General features: G+C 42.0%; 1 protein-coding gene across 7 annotated transcripts in view; it reads left to right on the top strand.

The window, feature by feature from the left end:
- Positions 1-6,843: 6,843 nt before the first annotated feature.
- OPA1 (OPA1 mitochondrial dynamin like GTPase) overlaps positions 6,844-13,563 on the top strand; it is an 85,536-nt gene continuing 78,816 nt past the window's right edge. For 6 of the 7 annotated variants that reach the window (XM_038415511.2, XM_038415509.2, XM_038415510.2 and 3 more), the window contains exons 1-4: positions 6,844-7,000; positions 11,021-11,339; positions 11,686-11,782; positions 12,597-12,704. In XM_038415511.2, the coding sequence (XP_038271439.1) occupies positions 6,978-7,000; positions 11,021-11,339; positions 11,686-11,782; positions 12,597-12,704 (547 nt within the window). In that variant the 5' untranslated portion in view covers positions 6,844-6,977. Of the gene's footprint in view, positions 7,001-11,020; positions 11,340-11,683; positions 11,783-12,596; positions 12,705-13,563 lie in introns of those variants that run through there. The other variant, XM_038415512.2, reaches the window with a different exon arrangement.

Here is a 13,563-nt window from a genome sequence, read left to right as displayed (position 1 = left end):
TTTATTCTTATCTGAGATGGGCCCAAGAAAACCCCAAATCCAAATATCCCCAGCACTGGGCAAGTTCTGGTCCAATGTCATGCTTCCTGAAGTGACCATGACCAGAAGATTCAGAGGAAGAAAAAGAGGAGAGGTGAAGAGACGGAGGCCAGTCCACATGGAAAATTATCTGATGCTACCTGTGACAGATGGCAATTTTCTGCGACAGATGGCAATTTCCTGCAATATGCTTGAAAAACTTATTGAATTAAGTTTGTGTCTCTAGTGTCTTTTTGTATTAAATGCAAAGGTTATTTATTATTGGGAGCCAGGATTGTATGCAACTTCTCTATGGAAGAGATGAGATGTGAACCCTGGGAAGTGTTATGATGTTCAAAGGACTGCATTAACCAATGAGTCAGAAGAGTGGACTTTTGGGACAAACACTGTCAAGTGGTTTTCTTGGAAATCTCTAGAGGGAAGCGAATGCAAATTTCCATCTCCAGTTATGCAAAAACTCAGCTTTTTGAAGTTATTGCCCTGAGGAGAGAATCACTGGGTGCTGATTACCTGTTACTGGAATCTGAAGATCAAAGGCGCAAGCTGTATAAAGGAAAGATGGAACTATTCATGGATGTGCCGTTCTGAGCATAGGATGTTATGAACTTGTAAAGATAGAAAAATCCCGTGTGGGTTTGAAGGACTGACACCTATTGAGCCTTTGTTGGATGATCTCTGGTAAGCTTATCAGCATGCATCTAGGTTCTTGTATTGTTTCTAATGTTTTCTCTGTAATGTTTTTGTCTTGAGAACAAATGTGTTTCCTTAAAAATTGCTGCATGGTAACATACAAGTGCAGTTTGTTAAGCTGTTCATAGCCTCTGGTGAGAATGCAATGCATGGATGCTAGTGTTTTAGGCACTATGTCTTGTCTTGGATATCCCAGTGTAGACTGAAAGAAAAGGAGGACTTGTGGCACCTTAGAGACTAACATATTTATTTGAGCATAAGCTTTCGTGAGCTACAGCTCACTTCATCGGATGCATTTCTTTTTGCGAATACAGACTAACACGGCTGCTACTCTGAAACCAGTGTAGACTGTTCAGCCTGGAAATATCCCAGTCAGGAGGGAGAGAGAGATCCATGTCTCTGCCCAAGAAAGGTGATGTTTGGGGAGCTGGAAGCCTGAGAGTGGGTACCCTTGGCAGCCCACAGAATGGGAATACAGGTGCAGTCCCCCTGAACTGTGACACTGCCACCAATGTCTGTCAGGGTCAGATGCAGCGAACGGGCACAGGATGCAATGTAAATGCAAATGGAGGCTCTGGCAAACTGCATAGTATTCAAACCCATGTCAGAAACAATGGTTAAAATCTGCATGTAGTGGGGCCATGCTACCAGGACTTTGCCGGGCAAGGCTACCAGAGAGGGAATGGGACTTTGGATAAGATTTTTACAGCTCCAAACTGTTATCTTTTCTAATTGATTTCCATGGGCTGGAGAGGGAACCATAGGCATCTCCAACACACCACATTCCGTCCCACCTATGGTGTTGCCAGCTGTCATGATATGTGGTGTTTCTCTTTAAGGCCCCCACCCCCACATCCCAGAAGTCAAGTTATTACCCGAGAATCTCAACTTTCATTTTCTATCCCTCATGTCTGCAGAGGAAATTGAACAGGTGTCTTCTAATGACTCTAAAACCAGGAGACAAATATATGAACCTCCAATGCATCATTTTAAAGGCTCAAGATTTTTAAAGACAATCTCGTGACTTGTGAGACCTGACTTGTGATTTTTTTTGAAGGTTGGGATTGGCAAAATGATCACCCGTCCTTTCCCCGCTGCTATTCCCAGCACAGACCCTGGCTTCCAGGGTCAGGGGAAAGGGCAAGGGTGAAGCAGAGGTGGCTGAGTCACCCTTCTGTGTGGCAAGAGGAGTGTAATGCATGCAGAGGGTCCTCACCAGGCATGGCTGTAAGGGACAATTATGGGTCCATGTAGCTATTCCACTTTCTCGGCCCAATCCAACTCTGATTAAAGTCAATGGAAAGACTCTTGTTCCAGTGAAGAGTCTGTGGTATGGAGGGTTCTTTCTCTGCATTGAAAATATTGGAAAAGCAGTTTAAAAGAAATTAAAAACATTTGTGCGTTATTATATTTTTGGCAACTTGATATACTTGTATTAATAGCCCAACCCAACATGTAACTCAAAAGGTCACTGAAGTTGATGGGATTTTTCCATTGACTTCAGTGGGCTTCAGATCAGATTCATCAGGAGCAAACTTTTTTCTGGGTTTGCTGGATTGTCTTTTAGTTTGACACCCTCTACTGTTTAATGTAACTATTACATGTTGGTGGTCAATCTGCACATTTAAAAGTCTCTCCATGATAATGTTGAGTTTTCTCATCCATTTCTTTATTGAAAAGAGCATACAAAACCAACATGCACAAATATCAAAAGGTAAGGGTTAAATCAAAACATCTATAAAGCAAAGGTAAAACTAAACAATTACAAGGCCAGATGTAATAGAAACAAATCTAAAACAGAAGACGGCAAGGGTGAAATAAAAAAGGAACCGTTATGCTCTGTCACAGTTCAGCAAATTTAGTGAGCTGTAGCTTATGGTCAAATAAATTTGTTAGTCTCTAAGGTGTCACAGTTCAGGCCTACCACACTTGTATTTCTCCTCCGTGGTCCAGCAAGGGTATGCACTCTAGATATTTCAGGCCTGACTTCTTTTGGGTGGAGTCATGTGTGTCTCTCCCTTCAGACTAGAGTATTTCCAGGCTGAACAGTTCCCTTAGTCCTCAGCAAGGTATAAAGCAATACAGAGAAAACGTATTAAAACCAATAAAAGAACCTACATGCATGCTAGTAAGCTTACCAGAGATCATCCCCCAACTCCCCAAGGGCTCTAGTTGGTGATTAATCCTTCAAACACCACACAGGGATTTTTCCTCTGGTGACAAGTTCATAACACCTTCAGCTCAGAACTAGCACACAATCTGATGGGCTCCAGTACTTCCAGCTCTTCTCTTCTAAGCATTGTTGGGACCCTCCATGAAACAGTGGTCCTGTCCATTTGCTGGATCAGAAAGACTGCCCTGAATTCATTTTAATGCAGTCTTTTTCTATCAAGTGCTTTCTTTATCTGTTGGTCCCTGGAGAATCCAGTTTGAATCAGTATATGTGAGCCTCCCTCCAGCTGATGGTAACTCTTTGGAGGTGTTACAGCCTGTATGAATTTGCCCACCTGCTCCCCATTGTTCTTAGTTCAGTGATTTCCCTCTCCCATGGAATTACATACAATCCCTGGCCTACAGTGATACATAAACTTAATTCAATAAGGTTTGTCCAAGATTTTGTCACGTGTTCTTCTAATCACTCTGGTAACTTAAGCTCTAATCCTTCAAAGATTTTACACATCTATTCAACTTTATACACTGTGTGTCATCCCACTGACTTCAATAGCATGTCTCATAGTGTGTAGAGTTAATGTGTGTCAATACTGCAAAGATTTACAATCTTGTTGGTCTTTGCTTGTATCTAATCCTCCTTTCCTCTACCTAAACTTTTGGGGCTTTAAATGTGTTTCAATTAAGCACGTGCATAATTCAGTTTGGTCATTAAAGATTCTAGAGGACTTTTTGCAAGTATGGCATAGTACTGGTTGAAAACTTTCAAAGAAAAGTTGATTTTTGTGAAAAAATGGGACTTAATTGGAAAAAAGGGGGTTTTTTTCAGCAAAACTTTTCTGAAAAAGTTTGAAACAAAATATTTAAACTCCCCCCCCCCCCGCAGATATGTCTAAAATTTACATACCCACTATTTCCAAATGAAAAGGTATTTTCCCCACTTTCTCTCATTTCTTTACTTTACTTTTTAACCTGAAAACACAGGGGAAAAGAAAGTTAGGGAACAGAAGGAAAACACACCTTTTCTCTTATTTAATATTTTCCAATGGAAAAGTAAGAAAGAATTAAAAAAAGGGGGGAATATAATATTATACTTTTAAACTTTTTCCTCCTGAAAAAGTATGAAAATAGTTTCAAAAACGAGAGAGAGCTTTACTTTTCCCCACTTTTTTAAAAAAATTCCCTGCCCCCTACTCCATGCTTCCAGTAGAAAAAAGGAGGGGAAAGTAAAAAATGTGAGGGAATTGGAAAAAAAAATCCCACATTCAAAATGTAATTTTTCAAAATGAAATTTTTTTTCATTAAATGATTTTTTTTGACAAAAACAGGAAAAAATGAAAACAATTTTTTTTGCAAAAAGCTTCTAAAAATCACAACCAAGCTAAGTGGTGTTGTAGACACATTCTAAATTCTGCAGACAAGGTAGATGAGGTAATATCTTTTACTGGATCAATTTCTGTTGGTGAAGTTAGTTCAATAAAAGCTATTGCATCACCCACTTTATCTCGCGAATATCCTAGGACTGACCTGGCTACACGTACACTGCATGCAAAATTGTCAATTAGGTAATTACATTATTCTGCCTTCCATTCACCAGCAGATGCAGTAACCATGCAATTTTCAGCTTCACTTCTTGTCCTAAGACCTGATCCAAAAAAAAAAAAGTTGTGCACATGCTTTTGAAGCATGATGTGACTAAACACACTGACTGATAGGCTTTGGCACTTGGCATCTCAGTGCGAGGGCTGCCACTTCACTTCACATTTGTGGGCCAGACAAGCCAGCTTCCCCCAGTCACCACCCAAGCAGACTGATGGGTTCCAAAACCTGTTTAGGGGCCTGTGGAATGTTGGCATGTAATAATGCAACTGCTGTGCATTGCCACTGAGCAAGCCTATTGCATCAGCCCGTCACAACCCAATGGCACCAGTACAGCATCATGTCACCGCAGCATGATGCCAAAACTACCCACTCCGAGTGTTCAAGAATCAGGCATTTACGAGCCTGGCTTCAAAATCAGGAGCTCTTTTTATTGACTGTTTGTTTATTGTGAGACGTCAGAGTGCGCAAGAGACCCACTGTCCGGCTTTTCTCCTCCCCCACAGGGCTGAAAATGGCCCCCTCTGTACACAGTGAGAGCGACCTGTGGCACTCTGTACCTCAAAGCAGCACCTTGGAACCCCCATATTTGCTAATGGCCTGTAATTATGATATATTTCATACAAAGCATGCCATGTAAGATAGCATATGAAAGGTCATGATCTGCTGAAACCCATTGTTCTGTCAAAATATGTGTATCAATAGTGTGTATCAAGTTATGACATTTTCCTGTATGGTTGTTTCTGAAATATGCTGTAAATTTACTAGTGACATACACAGCAGGGGGATCGCTCAACCCTGTGACTCAGCAAAGCCCACCAGGCCACGTCTGACCTCGTATTTTCCAGACAGATGGACTGAGGGTATAAAATAGGGGACAGTGGCATCCTCCCTAGGCCTTTCTCCTCCCCTTACCTATGCTGCAAACAACAAGCACTCTGGAAAGCCAAGGAGGTGAAGTGAGCAGATCAGTCCCAGGCTCAAAGGGAAAGGCCTTTTGGCTAAGATCACGCACCGCGCCTGGGGGAGGTCGCCGTGAACTGCGCCATCCCCGGTACTGACAGCCAGTTGTGACCTGACGTGGTAGTCACCAACGAGGCCCAGAAAAAGATCATCCTCGTCGACATCACGGTCTCCTTCGAGAACAGGACCCCGGCCTTCCGAGAAGCCCGAGCTCGTAAGCTGGAAGAATACGCCCCCCTGGCCGACACCCTGAGAGCGAAGGGCTACGAGGTGCAGATGGACGCCCTGATCGTCGGAGCCCTGGGCGCTTGGGACCCCGGCAACGAGCGTGTGCTGCGGACCTGTGCGATCGGTCGACGCTACACACGGCTCATGCGGCGCCTCATGGTCTCGGACACAATCCGATGGTCCAGGGACGTCTACATCGAACACATCCCCGGCCACCGACAGTACCAGGAGGTGTGAGCCGGTACGACATCGTGCATCAACCATGGGAAAGGGACTGAGAGACTTTTTCCATTGGACCGTATGAACCGGATCCATACACTCACTGATCATTAAATCCCACCAAATGAGGGTAGCTCCGTCCTCATCATCGTACCCGCTCATTATACTCCACACCTGGACACAGCCATTAGATGGACAACATGCCCCCATGGCTCAGGGTCTGTACTTTGACCCGTTAACCTTTTAGCCCCAGTCGGGGAGACTGCAGACGATGGATTCCTTACGCCACCCGCTCCTAAACTTGAATTTCGCACCCCTGGATAATCGGTACCTTATTCCCTGATAACCAGAAACTTCTGTGCCTAAACTCCGTACCGTTTTCTTTTTACTTCAACCTCATCTTACTAACATTATTCGAACTGAAACCTCAAGTGGGGTGAGAAAAGTGCTTGGTCCAAAGGCCGCCGTGTCATGAGGCCGAGGCTCTAGGCCCGGCGCTTGGCCTTTTATTTTCTTTGGTACCCAAACCCTGACCCTTTGTGCCACCGATCACCACCTACAATCTCTCCCGCTAGCCAATAAGCCCGTTTCCCATCGGACCCAGGCCCTGTGTTTCGGTGGGCGGGCTGGGTCCCCTCTGCCCCGGGGGCGGGCAGCGAACGTGCCCTGCGCAGGCGGGTGAGTAGGGCGGACGCCCAGCTCGGGGGTGCCAGGCGCGGCAGGTGGGGGCACTGGCCGGGGCCTTTCCCTGGCTGAGTCCGGAGCGGCTCAGGGAGCCACCCGGCGCTCAGCGGGAGCGGCCCGGAACCGTTCTCGCGGGGCCGCGTTTCCGGCCGGAACCGTTCTCGCGCGGCCGCGTTTCGGGCCGGAACCGTTCCCGCGGGCCGCGTTTCCGGCCGGAACCGTTCTCGCGGGGCCGCGTTTCCGGCCGGCCGGGCTGGCGGACGGACCGCCTCTCCCCCCGGAAGCGCCGGCCGCGCGCGCTCCTGGCTGACCCGGGGCGAGGCCGCGACTCCCCCGCGCGGCGAGGGGCTGAGGCGGGGCCCGGGCGCTCCGTACCCGGCCCCAGGATGTGGCGGGCCGCGGCCGTTTGGTGAGTGCGGGGCCGAGCCCGGCGGGGGACAGGCCGCGGGGTCGGAGGCGGCCGCAGGCGCAGGCGCAAGCCCAAGCCCAGGCCCAGGGTCTCCTCCCGGCCCGCAGTAGTCGTCCTGCCCCGAAGCTGCTCTGGTCCCGCCCTTGCGCCGCTGCGGCCCCGCCGAGCGCGCTCACCGCCCGCGGCCTGCCCGGTTGCTCGCACGGCCGGCCGGCTTGGTTTTGCTTCATGACCCTTGTGTGTTTGAGCAGCGCCTTGTCCCGGAGCTTTCCCCAGGGGTGTTCAGGGACCCTTCCCTGGGGGGGGTGATTAGTTTTCCTCCTCAGACGCGCGTTGCTTTGGGTTGATCCACGTCGAATTTTATCTGTCATCGTGTAGCCCATTCCCCACCTCTGAAGTGCCTCCCAGGCTCTTCTGGACTTGGCTAATGTAAATAACCGTGTGATCTTCACATTTTGCTACTTCACTGTTCACCTCCCTTTCCCGGATTAATAATAATAAACACCACCAGGCTTTGTGCAGAGCCTCGAGGCACCCTGCTGTTTGCCATAATGAAAACTGACAATTCATTCCTACTCCCTGTTTCCTGTCTTTTAACTGGTTTTTGATTCATGACAATATTTTGTTTCTCGCCCTCTAATTACTTAGGTTCCCTTAGTAGTCTCTTCTGAAGGACCTTCTCAAAGGCCCTTGGAAAGTCTAAATAAACGTCAACTGGTTCTCTGGTTCCATTGCCCAGTCAGACACAATCTCACTTACGCACAAAGATCACACAGAGACAGATGCAAATGTCAGCCAGTCTCTCCTACCCAGCTTATTTTCACATATGGCTTACTTTCTACCATTGCAAAAAGAAAAGGAGGACTTGTGGCACCTTAGAGACTAACAAATTTATTAGAGCATAAGCTTTCGTGAGCTACAGCTCACTTCATCGGATGCACTTGCCACAAGTTCTCCTTTTCTTTTTTGTGAATACAGACTAAAACAACTGCTGAAACTCTGTCTTAATACCATTGTTTTCTCTTCATGCTTTGCTTAGGAGTTCTCTTTCACCTCAACTGCTGCTTGGCATGTATTTTAAAATTTGAAATTACATTCCCTATAGTTACTGGAAAGTTCTCTTTGGCTCTTCTCTCCTCTGCAGATCTTTTGGTTGCTGGAAAGTGAAAGGAAAGGTCTTCTCTTCTCTACCACTAGATAATCCTTCTGGAGTTCACTCACCCTGTGAATTCCTCCACTGTCTGCTTCTGCAGCCCATCCAGTAGTTTTCCCAAGCAGTAGTATGACATTAACATCTTGACTGTTTTCTGCTGCCCACTTGACTCTGAATGAATACCCTTGTTAATTTCAATCTGCTGTTCCATGGCAAAGTTTGAAATAGCAGCAGAAACATTAGTGTTGTTCAGCTGCAGACTCAGGAAGAAAATACTGTATTTATTTATATTTGGTTCACATTTGGAAGGTTAGCTTTGCAATCATATGGACTAAAAAATTGCTTAAAGCTTAAATTCTATAGAAATTGATTGGTCATGTCCTGACCCTAGATGCTGGGTTTATTATTTTTCAAACCTTGCTCATAGCTGAAAACAGTATGTTAATGACTCATGTTTTACAGTTATATTGACTTTCATCCCAGGTGCTTAGATATGATAGCAAGGGGTACTATATAAGATCAGAAAAAGTGCTTTACAGATATCCATACCCCACAACTGCAATACAGCAGTTACTGAAGTGGCAACCAGGCAGACACCAACAGTGGAATTGGAAGCCAAAATTTCTCATGAATTCAGAAGAAAACTTGAATCAGGGCCATTGAAATGTTTAGTTTCTATATCATTTGTATATTTTATAATAGATATAAGATACACTATATATCTGGAAATATAATCTATAAATATAACACACTCTTAAAATTAATGTTGTAATAATATAAATGTTGAAATAAAATTAAACAAAACAGCATTATTGAAACTAAACATTTCAACTTCTTTCCATTAAAAACCTCTGTCAATCAACAGGTTCTCACAAAACATCTTGGTTTTGAGAAAACTGCATTTTTTTTTTTTATGGACTTCTACTGTTGAGAACATTTTGACCAGTTCTAACCAAGAGTATGTGACAGCTAAGAGGATAATAAAGATCTTGGCATGGCTCTGGAATATACCCTTACTTTTATGAGAAGTGGCATGAAATCTTTACTGTATAATTTAAAGCAGAAGGGATTTGATATTTTTGGTATTATTCAAATGACAGTGTGATTGTTAACTAAGTTCTAGTTGCTGTGATATCTAAGGGAATGCAACTTGAATATAGGGCAAAAAATAAATGTGCAAGATTAAAAAATTTCATTGTCTGATTTTTATTTCAAATCCAGGTGGTGGTGGTTTGTTTTTTGGTTTTTTTTTTCAAAAATATGATTTTATCATATATCCCTTTAAGTTGGGTTCAAACTAACAACTAGAGGTGGCCATCAGATCACTATTTACTATCTTTTTCATCTCTGCTGAAAAGATTAAATATTTCTGTACACTGAATGTAGGCCCAGAAAATGAAAGAGCTAAATGCAGCCATAAGCTTCCTTATGGATTGACCATATTCAGTCTCAGTCATTGGCTCCTAAAGCAGAAGGAATTAAAATATTTCTGGTTCTGTGGTCATCTTCCATACTACAAGCACTTTCACATCAACTATTCTGAAGCCAAAGTTTCTATTAAAGTCCTAAGTGACGAGTTTTAATCCTGTTGCGTTTTCATTTCAAGGTGGTGATAGTTGGGAAGGAAGGGATTATGGGATTCCTATTGATTGTGTCCCTTGCTGGTTGGTAGATAATTTACTTAATTATTGAGGCACAGCTTCATGATTTATCAAAATAGAAATAATTGCAGGATATTGGTTCTCAAAACTACTGATTTTTAGGAATCACATTTTTTGGGGGGTGTTTGCCTGAGGCTGAATTATTCTTGGAAAATTTTAGCTAAAATTGTTCAGCCATTTCCAAGAATGAGACTAGGGTAAAATAAGTGATTTTGCCCATGTTTAATAAAAAAAAAAAAAAATAATCAACAATTTTGTTGAAAAGCTGTAGCACGTAAAACAGTATGCGACTGTGTAATTAAAACTATCATAATGCTTATTCACAAGGGGGCCGAATTAGGGTTGCACAGACTGGCATTTCCTAATGTTCCTAAGGTCTTTGTGACCTTAATAATGATCTTTTAATGTAGGGGTTTTGAATGCAGTTCTGGGTAAAGGTAGTTAGGTAAATTCTCTATTATATATGTCTTCTTGTGTGAAAAGATTTTTCTTCCTTCCCTAAGATGGGAGTGGAACAATGTAGCCGTGTTCCTGTATAGACTTTCCACTCCCGTTGAACGTGCACAAAACCAAGTTCTTGTGTTCTTACGCACTTATTCACCAATTTCAGCTGCAAAAGTTAAGTTCATAAGACAGCAGATGTCCTAACCCAAGCGTTGATACTTATTCCTGTCCTTCAAATCCTTGTTAACAAGTGAGAGGTTGCTTACCCAGTAAGTATCCTTTAAACCAAAGTATTTTATCCAATTCAACATTTTCTATGATTAGGATACAAATATTGATGAAGATGATATGTCATTTTAATATGTCAAGCTAATATATGGGGGGTTAGCCAATGTAGTGTTTAAAGTAACAAAACATTACTATATATCTATTTAAATGAAAACATTATGGAATATTTAAGAATGGATTAGATAGCCATTGCACATTTTTTGAAATAATTGCAAATGTTATTCTATTCAAAAGGCTATGAGCGCCCACAGGATCTATGTTGGCTAGTAGCAGGGAAGGAATTTCCTGTATGGTAAAGCACTGTACCTTTGGAACGATGCTCTACTTTATTTTTCATCCTCTGTAAATCAGTCTCTCTCTCTCTCTTATACTTTGTGTGCTGGAAGTAGGATACAGGATTAGGTGGACTAAAAGTGTTTTGAGTAGAGCTGTCACATAATCTTAATTTTTCTTTATTTTTATTTTTTCTTTCAGTGTTGTCTGCCAAAGTTTAGCAAATAGCAGCTATGGAGTAAAAGGAAAATCACCACTGCAAAAATTGCACCTTGTTTCCCAAAGTATTCATCATCCCCATTATACAAGTTCAAAGTTTCAGAGACTTCCATTAAGGACATCAATTCAACAGTTCTCCTCTCTTAATCGTCTTCCCTTACGGAAAACTAAACTTTTATTTGTAAAATATGGATACCTGCCCCATAGAAGTTTCTGGGTAGCTAGACTGGCTTCAAGGCTTCTAAAACTTCGCTATCTTGTACTAGGATCTGCAGTAGGTGGTGGTTATACAGCAAAAAAGGTATTTATTTGCAGAGGCCATTTTATATGTTTCATATTGTCTGACAGGCGTTTCTGAATAGTAGTTATTGCTGCAGTCAGTAAAATGTGGAATGCCATCATTTGATCAAATAAAGACAGTGGAGAATATGAGGGTAGAGAGGGACAAGTTATTTAAATTACTAAAATAGATTGTATTGGACAGAAATGGGATTGGGTTTTGATGACTGTTTTGTAGATGTTCTGTGACTAAGCCACAAAGCCAGTGTGTAAGATTGCAAGCTAGCGCAATAGATTAGTAGGTAAATTCTTTCAAGTAGAACATTTATATGCTTCTCTTACGACTTTTTTTTCTGTTTTTATATTAGACATATGATCAATGGAAGGAGATGCTGCCTGATCTCAGTGACTATAAGTGGATTGTTCCTGACTTCATTTGGGAGCTTGATGAACACATTGACTTTGGTATCACAAAAGCTAAAATATGCTTTGATTGCTAAAGATCAGCTTATGCAACTCTTGGATTTAAGAACATAGGTGTTCAGAAGTTGGTTGCTTCTATATAAATGTTCTTACAACATGATTTTAATAAGATAAGTGCTCAGGGGTGTGTCTTGGAAAGGCACACATCTTATATATGCATTCTAAGAGGAAAAGACCACATAACATTTGGTGGTGCTTATTCCAGCATCTCTCCCTCACGTGGGTGCATTGCTTGAGACTAGACGAAAAAATCTAATTATTCCATAATTCAATCATACGCTCTCAGTGATGGTATTTAAAGTATGCTGTCAGCCTGAAATCTTTTTGTTTTTGTGTTTTTAAAGGAAAGAATTAAAAGTAGCAGCAGGTGCTATATGTGGCTTGTTTTTATTATATTCAAATTTTTGTTTTTGTGAATATTTCTCTTTCTGGTTGCTGTGTGAAAGACTCATAAAAATAAAAAGGATATCTGACTAAGTATGCAGAAGGAACTGTGAAACAGCCTAGCCACAAAATGCTGTTGAATGCACCAAATAAACAAATTGAAAAATAGGAAAATATTGTCTTTGAAATGTTTATTACAGTAATTGTGTTGTACAAATGCTCTCTTGCATACATAGAAACATAAACAAACACACATTAAAATATAGAAGAGAAGCATTTTGATTCCTGACAAAGAAAAATGGAATGAGCATGTGAATGTGTGTTTTAATTTTTAGGTAGTTGCTAGATTTTACAGTGTAAATTATTCTCTCTTATAAAAAAAACCCCTCACCTTTTTATACTTTTTCCCTAGAAAAACTTAGCAAAGCCCTTCCTGATGCAGAAGACCTCGCTAAACTTCTACCTGACTTTGACAAGATTGGAGAGAGCCTCAGTTCACTAAAGGGCTTTTTCTCGCCTGGTGAGAACAATTTTTCAGCTTTGTTTTACTTATGAGAATGTGTATTGCTACAATGTGAGATCACAAACACGTATTTAAACAACAACAAGAAAAAGGTTTGTGGAAATTGTGTGCTGTTCTACGAGTATGTCAGGGGTTTTTTTAGAACTAAATTGTGGTAACAAATACTCAGTGAGAATTGAGAGATGTGAAACTGAACAGTGAATTGTAGACTCCCAGTCAAACTAAAAACAAATAGATTTAAAATGTTAATGTTTCGGTGAGGTGTAGATGCTGGACCTAAGTTGCCAGTGAAGGTGAAAGGAGAGGTCCAGCCAGTACTCTTTAACAATATATTACTGTGCTCATGGTAGGAGAAAATAATTATTTTGTTAAATGTGCTTCAGGCAGTGGGTGATTATTTTTTTTAAAAAACTACCAAAATATCTCCATTTGTGTTGGGTGTAGCATCAAGTAGGTGCAGAAAATTTGCGACTGACCTAGTAGTCTCTCGGGGGCTCAGCTGGCAATTTTCTATTTGAGCAAAACTCTGATTTGAAATTAGTGGGAGTTTTGGATGTGGTAAGGACTACAAGACAGGCTGAATGGAACAAAGGATGATGAATGAGCTCTAAAACCCAGATGCTACATGGCAAATGGATGACCATATCAAATTTGCACACTCGATTGATTGTCCCTACCCTACTGAATTTAATCTTTAACCATTTTCTCATTTTAACAAATTCTAAAAATGTATTCTGGCAGTGGAAATGAATAGATTTTAAGGCCAGAAAGGATCACAGTGGTCATCGATAGTGATTCCTTCTGGTCTTTAGAATCTGTGAATCTAGTCTAATTTAGTGCATAGCACATGCCGTAG

Source organism: Dermochelys coriacea, chromosome 9 (genome assembly GCF_009764565.3).
Source record: "Dermochelys coriacea isolate rDerCor1 chromosome 9, rDerCor1.pri.v4, whole genome shotgun sequence".
Classification (NCBI taxonomy): domain Eukaryota; kingdom Metazoa; phylum Chordata; order Testudines; family Dermochelyidae; genus Dermochelys; species Dermochelys coriacea.
Note: the sequence above shows the minus strand (reverse complement) of the source record. Positions and strands in the feature narration are given on the sequence as shown.